Source organism: Lampetra fluviatilis, chromosome 39 (assembly GCF_964198595.1).
Source record: "Lampetra fluviatilis chromosome 39, kcLamFluv1.1, whole genome shotgun sequence".
NCBI classification, from domain to species: domain Eukaryota; kingdom Metazoa; phylum Chordata; class Hyperoartia; order Petromyzontiformes; family Petromyzontidae; genus Lampetra; species Lampetra fluviatilis.
This window is the reverse complement of record NC_136313.1, coordinates 1697855-1716086: the sequence shown is the minus strand read 5'-3', so window position 1 is coordinate 1716086 and position 18232 is coordinate 1697855. Positions and strand designations below refer to the sequence as shown.

The window sequence follows — 18232 nt, the reverse complement described above, 5'->3', positions numbered from 1 at the left end:
GGCCACGACGCGCGATGCCGAGCTGCCTGTGAATGCGCCGCTGTCGCTCGCTCAGTCCCTCCCGACTGCGGCTCTCTCAGAGCTACGAGCGGAGCCACCCCCCCCCCCCCCCACGTGGCGTCCCCACCACGTCCCACACAGCCCGGTAGAATCAGCCATCTTCTCCCCCATCCCCACCTCCTTCTCGCCCCACCCCCCTCCTCCCTCGGCTTGGCTCGGTGCTAACCCTCTCATCCGCACACTCATTACGCCCCCCCACCCACGCACACACACCGGTCCCCGCTGCGTCGTCCGATCATCGGTGACAACCCTCTTCTCATTTCTCCCCGAGGAGAGAGGACTACATCGTGGTAGCAGCAGCAGCATCATCTCTTCGGAGCGCTTCGGATTCACGAGGTGAGTAGACGCGTGAGACGTGGCTGGCAGGCTGGCTGGAGGTGAAATTGCGTGCTGCTGCTGCTGCGTTACTGTGGCCCTTATGCGTTTATATATTTACACGTTCATTCATCGTAATCGCCATCAGCAGCGGCCAAGATCGATCCACTGCTCGATGAAAGCCTCCTCGAGCCCGCCGCCATGATCTTCACGATCAATCCGGCGACGTTACAGCAATCCACGCCAGCGCAACTTGCTCTGCACCACGAGCCCCCACCGCCGCGTTGGAGGGTCCTCTACGGCGCGCGTCTTCCCCCTGGCTGCTGCCCCGTGACTACGGTCGACCACGCGCTGGACTGAATGTCATAAGCGGCCCGTTAACTCGAGCAACATGCGCTGCTGCTGCGGGTCACAGAGGGGGTTAAAATATTGCTCTGCGATTTTCCAATGCACGTATCTGTTTATGTATTGACCGCGCTCTTACATGCTGCTCAATAATAACTCTTCCGGAGAAGAAGGAGGAGAGATGATTGTTGTTGTTGTTCAGCCCGGTGAGTTTCGGGTAGCCGTGCGCCTCTTTGTTGTATGCCACGGGTTGGAGTGAGCGCAGGAGGTGCTGCATCTACCGCTCTCCATCTCGCTCAGTCAACGCATCGCCACCTGAGCCCGTGTCCCGTGACCTCCCGCACACTTCACTCGGGGTGCGCCCTCAACCAAATAAGAAAGGTGGCCACCTAGCCCGGCACAAGCGCCGTGGTTGACCATCGCCGTCGCTAACGTCGTGGTGAATGGCGGCTAATCGTCGGTGTGAGTTTGTGTGGAGGGGTGGGAGGGGGGAGCGGTGGTGCAGCGGTTAGCGCTACGCTGCGCTACGAACCCGGCGACCCGAGTTCGATTCCCGCTCAAGGCCAACACCGGTGACGATTATCTGGACCGGTCCTGGGCCTCCCCCTAGGTCGACTCGGACTCAAATGAGTACCCGGTGCGGTGTCTAAAACATCGCCACCGGGGAGACAAAGGCGGCCGCGCGTGGTGCTGGCCACCCTCCCCCTCGTGTGCCGTGCCGGCCGTCATAGGTGCTCGCCAACAGCACTTGTCCCAACAGTCTGTTACAGGCTATACGGGGGATCTTTGTCTTTGTTGCTCCCCTCTGACTATGGGCCAAGGAATGGGACGGTGCCACGTGTGTGCGTGTACGGCCCCCTTTCCGCGTGCCACCCCCACCAACACCATAGATCGTAAGAAATGGAAACGGCTTGTGGACATGCTTTCATCCAGGAGTGTATTGAACGTGGCTGATGATGATATGGTACAGCCCATCATCAATCCGCTGCTCGGTGCGAGTCCTGGGAGTTTGGCCATACTTCACCGCGCTGGATCAGTGCTGGATGGAGCATAGACGTTGGAGCGTAGTGCAGTACAACAATTGTTTGTGCTGCACTGCTCTCTCCTGCCAGCTACGTAACCCGCCCGGCATGCAGGGTGGTCGCTCATCCAAACACTCTCCCGGCTGCATCCCTGCTGCTCTTACGAGGAGACGTGAAGCACTAAGTGGTGGTTTGCTCACAGGCGTGAAAATAATGAAATCGTATGAATTCTATTAAATAGAGAAACTGAACCGCACTTAATATTCTCCACGTGAGTGTGGACGCGGAAGGGGGTGGTGGTGGTGCGTGATGGTGGGGGCGGCGGTGAGTGATCATCTGCACACAATGTAACCCGTTTTACCATCCCATTGTTTAAGCAATTGCAGAAATCACGAGGGCTGATGCAGATATCTGTCTATCGTATGTGTGTGCGTGTGTGGACGCGGGGAGCGGTAGTGTAGCGCTTAGTGCGCTGCGCTACGAATCCGGCGACCCGAGTTCTATTCGCGGCTCACGGCCAACACCATTGACGACTATTTGAACCGGTCCTGATCTTCCCCTTTGTCGACTCAGCCTCAAATGTGTCCCTGGTGCGGTGTGTGAAACATTGCCACTGGGGAGACAAAGGCGGCCGGGCGTGGCGCTGGCCACCCACTCCCTCGTGTGCCGTGCCGGCCTGCATAGGTGCTCGCGAACAGCACTTACCCCAACAGTCTGTTACATGCTACACGGTGATCTTTGTTTGTTCTGTGTGTGTGGAGACGTCCTATCGTCTTCCGCCAAGTTGTAAACGTGCTTGACATGTCTAATCCTGGCGGGCGGACTGCGGGGCTCTGCAGCGGGAGACGCGGCAGTGAGGGGGGGGGGGGTCCACGGAGGAGCGTGGCCTCTGGAAGGCGGCTAAAAGCACCGCGTGGCAGATGGCGACGCCTCGCCCGTGCGATCCAGCAGTGGATTGATGATGGCCGATGATATGAATCGGTGCTTTCTCACGGCCGCAATGCTCCAGAGGGCTGTCCGTGTGTGGCGCGTGACATCCATTTCGCCTGATTTTGGCCCTAACCGGTTCATATGATTATAGGACCAGAGGGTAACGTAATGTAGGATTGTTATGGGTTGGCGTGCCTTGCAATGTAGTGGCAGACAATTCCTACTCCAGGGCAGGCTGTCAGGGTTCGGGAAAAATATCGAGCGAGAAATGAAGCCCCGATGATGACGACGATTGTCAGGTGACGTTCACCTGTCCGCCACTGACAATCCAGCCACACGGTCACTCCACGCATTTATTGTTTCACCGACTGTGTCGTTTTCCTACTGTGGTTCATTTTTTCAGCTCTGTGGGGGAGGAGGAGGTAGGGGGGGGAGCTTTGAGATGGGGAAATTGGGGGTGGGGGGCTGGGCTTGGCACATCCCGCACGAGAGGAATTCCATTGACATCACCAATCCAAGCCTCGCCCGGCACGTGCCCGCTGTCCAATCGCGTCAGACACCGTGTGAGCGCACGCGCTCCACCGATGCACGGCGCGGTAATGCGAGGGTCAAAGAGCACGGTGCATCGGGGGGGGGGGGGTGGTAGAGGGGGCATTGAAGACACGAGGAGCGGAGGGGGGGGCATGGGGGACATGGGGGGCATAGAAGGAAAGAGATGCGCTGCAGGGGACGCACGGAATAAATAGTGAATGATGACGACGATCATTATGAAGATAATAATGAGATCGACTTTGGGCGTACGTCATGGAGACAGAAGGGGACGGGGGGGGGGGCACGTGGTACGAGTGATGGGTGTGGGGTGTTGGGGCACGTGGTACGCGTGACACGTGTGGGGTGTTGGGGCACGTGGTGCGAGTGACGCGTGCGGGGTGTTGGGGCACGTGGTGCGAGTGACGCGTGAGGGGTGTTGGGGCACGTGGTGCGAGTGACGCGTGCGGGGTGTTGGGGCACGTGGTGCGAGTGACGCGTGTGGGGTGTTGGGGCACGAGATGCGAGTGACGCGTGCGGGGTGTTGGGGCACGTGGTGCGAGTGACGCGTGAGGGGTGTTGGGGCACGTGGTGCGAGTGACGCGTGAGGGGTGTTGGGGCACGTGGTGCGAGTGACGCGTGTGGGGTGTTGGGGCACGTGGTGTGAGTGACGCGTGTGGGGTGTTGGGGCACGTGGTACGAGTGACGCGTGTGGGGTGTTGGGGCACGTGGTACGAGTGACGCGTGTGGGGTGTTGGGGCACGTGGTGTGAGTGACGCGTGTGGGGTGTTGGGGCACGTGGTACGAGTGACGCGTGCGGGTTGTTGGGGCACGTGTTGCGAGGGAGGCAACTTCCTTGCCCCCAGCAGTCCGTGCTGTCGACTCTACTCTTCTCTCCCCTCTGGCTATAGCTGCCACTGTTTATTTATACAAAATATAAAATATAAATCTAAAATGAACATTCCCAAACGTTTCCGTGCGGCGCCGTGTGTGAGGTGTGGTCACGTCTGGACGCCACTCTCTACACCCACGTTGCATCGCGTTTGTCAGCTGTGTGACGCGGCATCGCTTCGTTAATTCATCTTCACGAACCCATATCGATCATTATTAAGCTCACAATCATAATCATCATCACTCTACTGCTGGACGAAGGCATCCCCAGAGTCGCTGTCACCTTTCACGACCCTGCAATTGAAGAATCCACCTTCGCACCTGAACGCCGGCTGACTCCATCGCTCCATCTCCTCGAAGCACGTGCTCACGATGCGCGTAAGTTTTCATCATGGACGCTGTTTTATTCATACGTGTTGAATGGATTCACGTGACCACACCAGCAACTGGAGGCTGTTACTTTTGACCGCTGCGTTAAACATCGTGATTGATTCTTGATCGATTCTCGAATAGAGACCCCCCGAATCGTGACGATTCATGAAATTGCTACGGAGAGAAGCCTCGCAACACACGCGCAATCGACGCGGCGACCGTCTTATACATTGGCATTGCGTTTTTTTTTTTGCAGAGCAGTGCAACACACGCGCTGTGCCAACCGAATACTAATCCTGCGTTACACGGAACGTCGCAGAGAGCGCACTGCCAGTTGAGGAGCGTAACGTCGAACCCGCCCCCCCCACTCCCTCGCTGGTGCTCTTCTCACGCAATGCAAAAAATTGTTTCCGGCCCATGGAATACACGATAATGCGCAGTTGCGCGCGTTGACATTTATCACAAATTACTTCGCCGCACCGAAACAAAGCCTGCACGACGGCTGACGTGGTGATGGCGAGGCGGGGGGCACCCCGCGGGCAGTGAGCGCCGAGCGAGAAATTGAGGGGAGGAACGTACGCACGAGACTATGGGACGTATGTTGTTGTACGTCGAACTTCTTTCGCGCCGTACGTAGGCAGCCGTGCTAATCGGGGGTGGTGGGGGTGGGTGGGGAAACAACAGAGTAAACACAATAAGCAGTTAAATCTTGACTTGAAGCTTTCGTGACCGCAGGAATTCATATTTTATGGGTCTTTCGGTAAAGTCACGTAAATAGAAAAATAATAATAAAAATAACGACGTTTCGATCGCAACACAAGCAATCGTCTGCAGGTGAGAGAGACGAGTGTTTGTGTTGCGATCGAAACGTCGTTGGTTGTTGCCTAACGGGAGCTGGGAAAATGAGTCGATTATTTCGTCGATTAATTGAGCAAAAAGTCCCAACAACTGCTTTTAATGTTGCTGATCACTCTGGAAGGACCCGCTATAAAAAATGGGAGCCACCCCTACATTATCCCTTCCGAAGGCAGGAAACCCCGACAAGCCACGCCCACCGTGACGTGGCCGGCGATGTCAATGACACGCACCAGGCCCTGACTGCACTCCCGATGGGTTAGCCCCACAACGTGTGCAGGAACTCATCCGTGTTGACTCTCCAACGTTTACTCTCCTTCCCCGCGCCTCCGATTAGCATGGTTGGCTACGTACGGTGCGAAAGACGATCAACATGCGTACATAGATGTCCCTGAGATCTCCCGATCTGTTCCTGGGGTGAGCGAGTTTTACCATCGTGCAACTTCCAGACTATGATATCGGAGTCGTTAGAGCTATTTCAGTCCCACCTTGAAAACTCACATCTTTAAATTGGCCTTTCCCCCCACCCCCACTTCCTGCATAGTCCTGGCCGTTGACACCCTGCAGGTTATCTTTACGCCCTGCCTTCCATACACGGCGGTGGCGCATTGGGACCTACGAATACAATGCGGCTTACAAAATGTCAATAATCATGGCATCCTATCCAGCAGCAGACGTGGGAAGGGCTGATGTATATTTTTCTTCCAACTTTTGTATGTTCATGGCATCCAAATTAGCCGAACGATGGAACCGATAACCAGTGGAGTCATCGATGACTCGCGTAATCGGATCGTGCATCTCCGCACAGCATCGGTGCCCCTGGGTTCTGTCACGTCTCCATGTTTGTTTTTTTGCAAACCACCACCTCGGATCACCACCCCTCGGATTGCCGGCCTTGGATCGCCGACAGGCTCTGGGTTCACTGTCCCCGCAGGCAAGTATTGGTGCAACAAACCCCGCGGACGTCATCGCCGGGGTTATCGGTGCATACATCAATGGAAACATCTGGCCCGTGTTGCGATATCACTCAATGCTAACGAAGACCTTGCTCGTATTCATTCGATGGAGGCAATCGGGCTAATTGCCCTGCTGCGGCCAGCAGCCAGCCGCGGGCAAGCAGACGGATAAACGATGATTGATTTTTGGTGGCCGCGTGGGTTCGCGTGCCGCACGTGGGGCCGTGATGAACGATTGACAGCTTTGCATTTGCATGAGAATGCAGATCACTGTGGGGCTAGGAGGCATATTGCTTTCCCTGACGAGCCCCTTGCATGGCACGCGGTGCCGTGCTCTCGCCTCCCCCATGGCTCCCGCTGCTTGGCAGATAAACTGAGCCTCTTATCTTGCGCTACCAAATTTCGGTGTTTCGGCGCTTTCGAAATGACGCGCGAGCGATGAGTCACGAGGATAAAAGGCTGCGTTTCTTATTTCCGCAGTCGTCGGTGTGTTCGTCGTCATCATAATCGTCGCCATCCGTGTAATTCTAATCCCAGCTATTATGTCTGTCGGGGGTGGGGGGATGGGGGTGGGGTGCGTCATATAATCCCGAAGATGTGTATTCTTTTGTTAATCCGTGTATTCAGAATCACCTTCCAGGCAGGCATCTCTTCCTTCCTTTGCAAAAGCTGCGCGTTCACGATCCGTCTTGCGGAGGACGGCTCCCAATAGCGATACCGCCTTCTCCCCCCCCCCCCAAAAAAAAAACCCCGCCCCACTCCGATTATATAACGCACTTTCATTTTTTCAAACTGACCCATGGAGTTTTGGGGGGGGGGTGCGGTGGTGGGGTGGTGGGGTGGGGGTTCTTTACCTTCAGGGGAAATAGAAAGTGATGCGGCAACCTTGCGTTGACCTTTGTCCCCCGGGCGATGGCTTTACAGAATCAGAATATTTATTTGTACTGCAGGAGGAATCCGAAGAGCTATGAAGCTCTTTTTCACAGATGTCCAGTAGGGGCACGGGGTAAGAACGTCACAACAACAAACAGCACAAAACACGTCAGGAGTGCAAAGTACAAGAAAGGTCAACAAATCACCCAAAACACAAACAAATACAACACTAAACCATCCCCATCCTACCAAAACAGGCAAAGCCCACTGAGGTATTAACTTATCTTTCAGAAGCGACCTGGCCACAAATGATAGCTCAACAAAGTGGGCCATCATTTGGACATGTACAACACCGAAATCATCTAAATAATCTCAACGCATGTTCCTTAAGGTGGAGGGAACAATCCACGCGACCACAGGGAGAACACGCAAACTTCGAATATACAGCAGCCGACAGGGTCGGGATCGAACCCCCGACCTCCTGCATACCAGGCGAGGAGTTAACATCTCGGAGGATGGCGACATCCCCGTTGTCGTGGCGCGAATTAAACAAAGCTGCACCAGATTACCGAGGCGCTGCGCGGCCGCTGTTGTGTTTGGCGGTGGGAAGCAGCTGTTTGAGCCATCGACTCCGCGCCCTCCCATTCTGAAACGAGTAAATCGCACCCGGGTAATGCGCGCTGGGGTGAGAAGAGACAGATTAAAGCTGTTGTCAAGGCGACTGAAGCCCACGTAAAAGTGCGCGCGTGTGTTCGTGTGTGTTTCTCTCGCGTGTTAAAAAAAAAAACATGAAAAAATGTCTATGGGACCTTTTTTTTGCAGGCATCAAAATTATTTTTAAAAAATTGAATTGGCTTGAGCATATCTGGCAATTAAACAGGTGTCAGAGATGTTCAAACACCATCGATGTAACTGCTTAACCCGAGCTCGTAATACTTTGATGATTGCATTGCCTTTGTAGCGTTCGCCTTTTGGCGTTCTCTGCTATAATTAACACTGCTGAGACGAGGGCATACAGAAGGCTGTCTCTGGCGTAGGCCAGTCAGCTTCAAAGACAATGCAAATATCAATTATCAGAGCAAGTTTGTTTATTGTTTCTTTTTTGCCAAACGTATGTGCAGTTAGTGCAGACTTTATTTTTTGCAATAGGTAACTATTTGGTGTTTGAACATCTTAACAGCTCCTGTTTCATTGCCAGAAAGGGTAAAACCGATTCTTATTTTTCATACTTTGCTACTGGAAAAAAAAGGTCCCATGATATGATGTGGGCAGTTTTGACGTTTGTGTTATGTCGAGGGCCGCACGTTAGTGGCCGCACTTAAAGGCCACCAGGGAGCCTGTCTTTATTTTTCCAATCAATACAAAAAGGCCAGCCCGGCCAAATTACAGGTGAATGTATTTGTTGGCCTTGCGAGAGAAACCCGACCCTTGTCATCATAGCCCACCCCGTGCTTTTCGACCGGCATTTTGCTGCGCGCTCGAAATTTCCGAGGAAGTGTGCGCTGCTTCGCTCGACAAACCAAACCCAGCAGGGCACATTTGGGACGTGATTGTTGTGAGCGACCTCTGAGCAGAGGCGGGTCATCAGTGCCAGCAAGGCCTTCTCTGCTGGCCTAGAGATTGTCAGAATCAGAAAATTGTGTTTTGAAACTTAATATACATTTTCATTAATGCTACATGTATTTTACAAAGTTCGTTCCCATCAGTCTATTAACGTCATTTCATTGCTACTCTCTCCCTCAGTTGTGCTGCTTCCAGTGCAGCTCATAAATTAGAGCTTTTATCCAATTAGATGTTCCATCTGTGCTGTCTCTGCCTCTCCGCGTGAACAATCTACCCTGAGGCCTTCAGAATGTCGAGTGAATCCCCTCTGCTGTTGAAGCAAATGGGGACGATGTTGTTGATTGTCATCTTCTTTAACCAATCAGATGTCGACTTTGCCATGTTGGGCGTATTCTTTGACACGCTAGCCGCCTACGTTCGCATTTTTCGTGTGGCGTGATCGAAGGGCCAGTTAGCTAACTAAAGTAAAACTAGCTAGCACGTAACGTAGCATCATCTAAGATTTATTTAAACGTTTTTTCATGACGTTTAGATTTTTAGATGTAGGTGCTTTAGATTGTTCTACTCTCTGTGGGGAAGCCTGTTGAATCCTGATTGTGTTATTTGTGTTTTACGGAATTTTTGCTTGCTTTGGTGGTCGTATGAGTAAATGTGGCTGGTTGTTGTGGGTTTGTTCTTGTTTCTTTGGTAATGACATTGATTTGGGCTATGCGATGTCTATTTGTGATGCAGCATCCTGTCATACTGCGTAATGGCGGTACATCCTTGATGGTTTCAGTCACCATGTATTCACGTCTCTGCAACTAGTGTATTGTAACTCTCATAGGTGTTGAGCCTCGTGTTAAATCACTTTATTCCATTCGACAAAGGTTACTGTCACTGTGAATATGGGGTGGTTGTGTCGAATGACAATAGCCTATAGCCCTAGTGTCATGGTGAGGTTATTCGAAGGCGGTTTAAATGCGGTAGGATAGCAGTGAAGGCCTAGGTGTAAAATACACGGCCCACCGCTGCTTCTGAGCACACATACTACTAATAACGATTTGATTTCGATTTAAAGCTTTCGTGACTGCAGGGATTTATATTCTTGGTTCTTTCGGTAAAGTCACGTAGAAGGGAAATAATAAAATAATAAAAATATTCAAACAATAAAATTATCACGACGTTTCGATTGCAACACAAGCAATCATCATCAGGTGTGAATCATCATCAGATGATGATTTCTTGTGTTGCAATCGAAACGTCGTGAGAATGTTATTGTTTTATTTTTTATTACTTTATTATTTCCCTTCTACGTGACTTTACCGAAAGAACCAAGAATAACCATCTGATTGTTTAACACGTCGGTTTCCGCGACCAATATTGTTCATAATAAGATTTTTTTTTTGGGGGGTTAGATCGCGCGAATATAAATGTGTTGTAACTCTCCACCATCCGCCACCAGAAACAGGTGCGTGGCTTCACTATTCTGGCAAACCGCCCCATGATGCTGGATGTGATTACACTATCAGCGAAACGGCGTATTCGATTTGTAAATGGTGTGGCTTTACTCTCCAACGGTGGGCTGAAGGAGTAACCAATTAGCAGAGGTGTGGACTCGAGTCATGTGACTTGGACTCGAGTCAGACTCGAGTCATGAATTTGATGACTTGCGACTCGACTTGGACTTGCATAACAATGACTTTGTCCCACCTATGAGATGTGGACTCGAGTCATGTGACTTGGACTCGAGTCAGACTCGAGTCATGAATTTGATGACTTGCGACTCGACTTGGACTTGCATAACAATGACTTTGTCCCACCTATGCCAATTAGCGCAATTTGTTTTACGTGACAACCCTTGCTGGCTGTGTCGGGTGGTGGAGGGTGACGACACATTCATACTCACGCGATCTCACCCAAAACAAGCTTTATTACGAACGATCTGATTGTGCGACCCCTGAGTCAGTTGCGATGGTCGTCGAAACTCCCACAGAGCCGGAGCTCATTAATCCCAGAGAGATCGATGGATAAATTGAGCGCTCGATCTAAATTTGAACTCGCAGCTCTTGCCCTATAACTTTAACACCATCCGGCTAGTTTGCTTCACATAGACAAAGACAAAGATCCCCCCCCTCCCCGTGCAGCCTAAATAGGCTGTTGGGCCAAGGACTGTTAGCGGGCAGCTTTGATAGGTCGGCACAGACAAAGGACAGTCCGCCTTTGTCTCCAGAGTGCCGATGTCCACACGCCGCACCGGGCACTAATTTAAAGCTTAGCTAATACAGGGAGACCCAAGGCTCGTTTCGGAGAACCGTCTCTGACGTGAGCCCTGGCGGTGGGTAGCGCAGCGAGCTGACCGCTACGCTAACCCACTGCGCCGCTCTGAAACGCACGGCAATGCAGCACGATATACACCGATACCCCCCGTGCAGTCAATACAAAAAACTGCAGCTTGACGCGAAGTGACCTCACGTGCACAGCGCCGAGGCAATCACCGCGATGGCAACGTCAATGCTGTCAAACGTAATTAGACGTCCGACGCAGGGAGCTGTTCTGGCCACGGGATTGCCTCCAGCCCCGTGTGCTCTCTCCCTGCACCCCCACCCCGCACGCGATTGTTTCCATCGGCCCTGGGCCCGCCGTTGATTCCACCGCCGTTGATTTCCCCGCCGTTGATTTCCCCGCCGTTGATTTCCCCGCCGTTGATTTCACCGCCGTTGATTTCACCGCCGTTGATTTCACCGCCGTTGATTCCACCGCCGTTGATTTCACCGCCGTTGATTTCACCGCCGTTGATTTCACCGCCGTTGATTTCACCGCCGTTGATTTCCCCGCCGTTGATTTCCCCGCCGTTGATTTCACCGCCGTTGATTTCCCCGCCGTTGATTTCACCGCCGTTGATTTCACCGCCGTTGATTTCACCGCCGTTGATTTCACCGCCGTTGATTCCACCGCCGTTGATTTCCCCACCGTTGATTTCACCGCCGTTGATTTCACCGCCGTTGATTTCACCACCGTTGATTTCACCGCCGTTGATTCCACCACCGTTGATTTCACCGCCGTTGATTTCACCGCCGTTGATTCCACCGCCGTTGATTTCCCCACCGTTGATTTCACCGCCGTTGATTTCACCGCCGTTGATTTCACCACCGTTGATTTCACCACCGTTGATTTCACCGCCGTTGATTTCACCGCCGTTGATTTCCCCACCGTTGATTTCCCCACCGTTGATTTCACCGCCGTTGATTCCACCGCCGTTGATTTCACCGCCGTTGATTTCACCACCGTTGATTTCACCACCGTTGATTTCACCACCGTTGATTTCACCACCGTTGATTTCACCACCGTTGATTTCACCACCGTTGATTTCCCCACCGTTGATTTCCCCACCGTTGATTCCACCGCCGTTGATTTCACCACCGTTGATTTCACCGCCGTTGATTTCCCCACCGTTGATTCCACCGCCGTTGATTTCACCACCGTTGATTTCACCACCGTTGATTTCACCACCGTTGATTTCACCACCGTTGATTTCACCACCGTTGATTCCACCGCCGTTGATTTCACCACCGTTGATTTCACCACCGTTGATTCCACCGCCGTTGATTTCACCACCGTTGATTTCACCACCGTTGATTTCACCACCGTTGATTTCACCACCGTTGATTCCACCGCCGTTGATTTCACCACCGTTGATTTCACCACCGTTGATTTCACCACCGTTGATTTCCCCACCGTTGATTTCCCCACCGTTGATTCCACCGCCGTTGATTTCACCACCGTTGATTTCACCACCGTTGATTTCACCACCGTTGATTTCACCACCGTTGATTTCACCACCGTTGATTTCACCACCGTTGATTTCACCACCGTTGATTTCACCACCGTTGATTTCCCCACCGTTGATTTCACCGCCGTTGATTTCACCGCCGTTGATTTCACCACCGTTGATTTCACCACCGTTGATTTCCCCGCCGTTGATTTCACCGCCGTTGATTCCACCGCCGTTGATTTCCCCACCGTTGATTTCCCCGCCGTTGATTTCACCGCCGTTGATTCCACCGCCGTTGATTTCCCCACCGTTGATTTCACCGCCGTTGATTCCACCGCCGTTGATTTCACCACCGTTGATTTCCCCGCCGTTGATTTCACCACCGTTGATTTCACCACCGTTGATTTCCCCGCCGTTGATTTCACCACCGTTGATTTCACCACCGTTGATTTCCCCACCGTTGATTTCACCACCGTTGATTTCCCCGCCGTTGATTTCACCACCGTTGATTTCACCACCGTTGATTTCCCCGCCGTTGATTTCACCACCGTTGATTCCACCGCCGTTGATTTCCCCACCGTTGATTTCACCACCGTTGATTTCCCCACCGTTGATTTCACCGCCGTTGATTTCCCCACCGTTGATTTCACCACCGTTGATTTCACCACCGTTGATTTCCCCGCCGTTGATTTCACCACCGTTGATTTCACCACCGTTGATTTCCCCGCCGTTGATTTCACCACCGTTGATTCCACCGCCGTTGATTTCCCCGCCGTTGATTTCACCACCGTTGATTCCACCGCCGTTGATTTCCCCACCGTTGATTTCACCACCGTTGATTTCCCCACCGTTGATTCCACCACCGTTGATTTCACCACCGTTGATTCCACCGCCGTTGATTTCCCCACCGTTGATTTCACCGCCGTTGATTTCCCCGCCGTTGATTCCACCGCCGTTGATTTCCCCACCGTTGATTTCCCCGCCGTTGATTTCCCCACCGTTGATTTCACCGCCGTTGATTTCACCACCGTTGATTTCCCCACCGTTGATTTCACCGCCGTTGATTTCACCACCGTTGATTTCACCACCGTTGATTTCCCCACCGTTGATTTCACCACCGTTGATTTCACCACCGTTGATTTCCCCACCGTTGATTTCCCCACCGTTGATTTCACCACCGTTGATTTCACCGCCGTTGATTTCACCGCCGTTGATTTCACCGCCGTTCACCGCCGTTGATTTCACCGCCGTTGATTTCACCGCCGTTCACCGCCGTTGATTTCACCGCCGTTGATTCCACCGCCGTTGATTTCACCGCCGTTGATTTCACCGCCGTTGATTCCACCGCCGTTGATTTCACCGCCGTTGATTCCACCGCCGTTGATTTCACCGCCGTTGATTCCACCGCCGTTGATTTCACCGCCGTTGATTTCACCGCCGTTGATTCCACCGCCGTTGATTTCACCGCCGTTGATTCCACCGCCGTTGATTTCACCGCCGTTGATTCCACCGCCGTTGATTTCACCGCCGTTGATTCCACCGCCGTTGATTTCACCGCCGTTGATTTCACCGCCGTTGATTTCACCGCCGTTGATTTCACCGCCGTTGATTCCACCGCCGTTGATTTCACCGCCGTTGATTTCACCGCCGTTGATTCCACCGCCGTGTCCGAGTGGCGTCTTGGCGAGGACTCAACGTGCTCGCCGCGACCCTCGGGACCCCCCCCCTCACCCACCCACCCCGCGCGCTGGGCCGCAGGGTCGGTCGTCGGCGAGACGGCGGTGTGAGAATCGCCAAAGAGGGCAGGTAAACGAAGGGAAAGTCTCCCTCTCTGCTTGGCGGCGGCGAGGAGTGAGCCGCGGTCGGTTCGGTTGGTGAAATTTACGCTCGCGACAAACAGGCGGCCTCACCCCCCCCTCCCCGCAATAGCCACGGGGGAAAAAAACCCAAAATAGTAATAACACTGGTCAACAACAAAAACACATTTTTTTCAGACCTGGACTTTTGCAGCTGTTTTAGACTAATTTCAGGGTGCTGATTCCAAATCTGATCTCAGATTTGCTCTATCACGTCTCATTTTTATGCTATCGGTATACCATATTTTCATTGATTTTACGCGAAATTAACTCTGTCACTTATGATTGCAAGTTTTTGCGAGTCAGTGACTGCTTTTGTGTTAAAATATGGTGCTGTATTTTTAGGATAGTGTGTTTATAATATCATTTTATGTAGATATCCACATTTATTTAACATTTTTCTTCTGCAGTTTTTATTGAAAATACAATATTTGATATCTCAAAAACCCGATGTGATAGACAAAAACTGATGCCAGATTTGGAATCGGCACCCCAAAATTACCTTAAACCCGTTGGCATACCTTATGCCAGAAAAAGTGTGTTGACCAGTGTAATCTGCGTCATCAGTTGTCAACGTTTGGGCTGCTGCTGCTGCTGCCGCGTGCGAGCGGATGCTGACACGTGGCCGCCCCAAGAAGCACCGCGGCGCCGCTGTCCGCGGTGCTGAAAGTGCACGCGGTGATGACGCGGCCCCGCGCCACGGCCCCCAAGGCGGCTTCGACCGTCTCCTCGCGCGGCGATTGAAGTTCGCTCTTGCGGTGTCTCACGGGTGACCACAGTGCGAGCGCTGCGGCAAGCTGGTCACCCACCCCCTTCGTGTGCCGTGCCGGCCTTCGTAGGTGCTGCTGCTACTCGCGAACAGTACTTGCCCCCAACAGTCTGTTTGAGGCTATGCGAGGAATCTTTGTCTTTGTGAGTGTGTGTGTTGTTATTTCTTTGATTGTGTTCGCTGTTATGATTTGTAAGTGATTTTTTTTTCTCCGGATCAGATCACCGCGTGAGTTCAACGTCAATGTGTGTCGTGCACCCTTTTCCATCCGGCTGACAGAGGACACCTTCAAGCCTGTCGTGACTACATTGTCGCAATGTCTAACGATAGTACGTGTCTACGTTTAACTTCTTTCGCACTGTACGTAGTCAACCACGCGAATTGGAGGTGCGGGGCGGGGGGACAACAAAATAAACAGACACACGCGTTAAAAAAAAATACACGGTTTATCAAACAAATCTGTACGAGACTCAGCTCTGACAGATTTCACGCTGGCGTTGAAAACAAACGAACCCAGTCTCTCACTCCGTGATGAGAGCAAACGTTCGCGTGATAATGGAACGGCGCTGAACCTTTTTTTTTGGTGATGAATGTGGCGTTTAACCACGTTCATCATCGCCGTGGAAACCGAACATTGGCATGCACGCTGCGTCGTGCTCTCTCTCACGCACGCCCCGACGCTCTCCGCCGGCTGCGAGGTGATGGCTTCCTGCTGTCTGGAAACGTTTTTGCAATTATCAAGATGCGGGGGGGGGGTGGGGGGGGATAATGTTCTTTTGCAAAGAATAAAAAAAAATCTACTTTCCTGTAGTTAGCACATTTTTAAATTGTCATTGAAATTATTAATTTCATTTACCCGCTGACATTATTTGTGGACCACACGCGACATTCCCTTCCCGTGGGCTTCGAGGAGGCGCCGTACCCTAGCTTGCCAGGAGAATGCGGTACAGCGAAATAAATGTCGATTCCACCCGCTCCGTCCGTATGAACTATAATATTTCCCCCGCGACTGTGTGGGTTTTCACTAAATGCTCCGGTTTCCTCTGAAATGTAAACATTCATTGACTAGTTTAATAACACCTTCATAGAGAGAGGGCCGCAGAGCTTGGGCAGTTGTTGGCACCGGCTCATTGCGTTGGCTGCCTTCCTGCTCGTCTGTCGTTCCTCGCCTCGCCTCTGAGTCATCCTCTCTCTCTCCCTACGAGAGTGATTACTCATGGCCAAGCGAGATAACCAAACAAGGGCCGGTGCTGTGGCCGTTTTCATGTTTTTCAGCGAGACCGGCAGTGGTAATCGCGTAACGACCATTGCCTCTAGTGAACGTGAAGACCCCCCCCCCCCCACCCTCAAGTCATGAGCGTGCGTGGCGACCGCTCGCATTCCCAGCGTCGGCTGCAGCTCGCTGAGCCGCCAGCCGCGTAATTTGGCCGCCTATGCTGCCCATCGGCGGCGTGGGGTTTCACTTGCTCCGCACTGCCCTCACTCATCCCCCCCCCAACCCCATCTCACCCCCCTCCCCAAGTAGGAGCGGCACAATGTCCGGAGCAGCCGAGCTCGTCGGGTCTCCGCGCTGCCCCCTGCGTCGCTGATTTTAATTTACAGCCGGAACCCGGGGGAGCGGTTCGACCCCCCTCCCATACTTCGCTCCGACGTCACATTGCGGTGCCCCGCGGGAGGCCGAGTTATCTGCTAAGCGTGGATGCATGGCGGGCAAATTGTTCGTGACGGTGGTGGGATTGTTTTGTCTTTTTTGTCTTTTGCCTCCTCTCTTTCAGGGAGTGAGCGCCCCTCTGGATTGCGAGAGAGCATCGGATCGCCGCCGGGGAGGCATGAGCCCGGCCCAGGCATCGCAACCCAAGCCACCGCTGTTTTGGTGACGAAGCGATCGCCCTCACCACAACGGTCGCTGCCTAATATCCCACGAAGGTTTTAGCGAGCGACGCTCGGGAAAATCAGCCTCAGAACCACCGCTCGGTCGACAAAATTCACGTAACTTTACCGGCGGCTTGAAACTCAATTGCGGCGGCAGATCAACTGGAATCTCGGCCAAGCCTTCGTTTAGACCCGTTAGCGAAAGCATCGGAAGAAAAAAAAAACCCCATCTCGATCCGTCGAAGTAACGAAGGCCTCGGGCACGGAGGGGCTCGTCATGGAGGAGGCGAGGGACCGTCCCGCGTTCCTGCAGGGGGCGCGCGACATCGCACGCGAGGTGAAGCGGCAGGCGGCGAAGAAGGTCGGCCGCGGCTCCGACCAGATCCAGGACCAGTACACGCGGCGCTCGTACTCGCGCTTCACGGGCGACGAGGACGACGACGAGGACGAGGACTGGAGGGCGGACGCCAGGGACGCGCGCAGCGACGGGCGGCCGCCTCCTCCCGGCGCGAGGGGGGACAGCAACGAGGAGGGATCGAGCGATGCCACGGAGGGGCACGACGATGAGGCGGATGTGGAGGGATACGAGGGGGAGTACCAGGGAGCCTCCGACGGGGTCAAGGTCGCCCACGCCACGGTAGCGAAGTCGCGGGCGCTGATGGAGTGGAGTTTTTTTTTTCTCCGGATCCTCCGGTTTTTTCACCCCCGCCACTTGGTTGAGCCGTCATTTGTGGCCAGGTCGCTTCTGAAAAAAAGAGCTGGATAGCTCAGTGGGCCTTACCTGGTGAAGTAAAAAAGTTAATGGTGAATCACCCCCACCTCGGCTAAAGGGGCTTTCACACACAAAGCATCCGGTGCGGTGGGTAGTGAACATCGCCACGCGGGAGACAAAAGTTGCTACTCACGAACAGCACTTGCTCCTACAAGTCTGCTAAGGCTATACGGGGGGTCTTTGTCTTTGGTTAGTAAACTGCACTGAAAACCCATTACGCAAGTTTGACTCCAGACCACGGCTATCATCAATTTCATATATTTATAAAGGTCCTGGGTCGCTCTTAGGTTAACTCAGCCTTAAATGGGTACCTGGTGCAGTGTGTAAGCATCGGCACTAGGGAGACAAAGGCGACTGGGCGTGGTGTTAGCCACCCACCCCCTTGTGTGCCATTCTGGCCCTTGCCCCAAAAGACGTGTATAGGTTGTAAGGGTGTCTTCGTCTTTATGTGCACAAGACAAAGATCCCCCGTATAGCCTGAACAGACTGTTGGGGCAAG

The 18232-nt window shown here is 53.1% G+C and overlaps 1 protein-coding gene across 1 annotated transcript in view; it reads left to right on the top strand.

Moving 5' to 3' along the window:
* LOC144945843 (synaptic vesicle glycoprotein 2C-like) overlaps positions 1 to 18232 on the top strand; it is a 35912-nt gene continuing 17680 nt past the window's right edge. Inside the window, exons 1-2 of the mRNA XM_078874405.1 lie at positions 1 to 396; positions 16865 to 17598. Of these exons, the coding sequence (XP_078730531.1) occupies positions 17239 to 17598 (360 nt within the window). The 5' untranslated portion in view covers positions 1 to 396; positions 16865 to 17238. The remainder of the gene's footprint in view (positions 397 to 16864; positions 17599 to 18232) is intronic.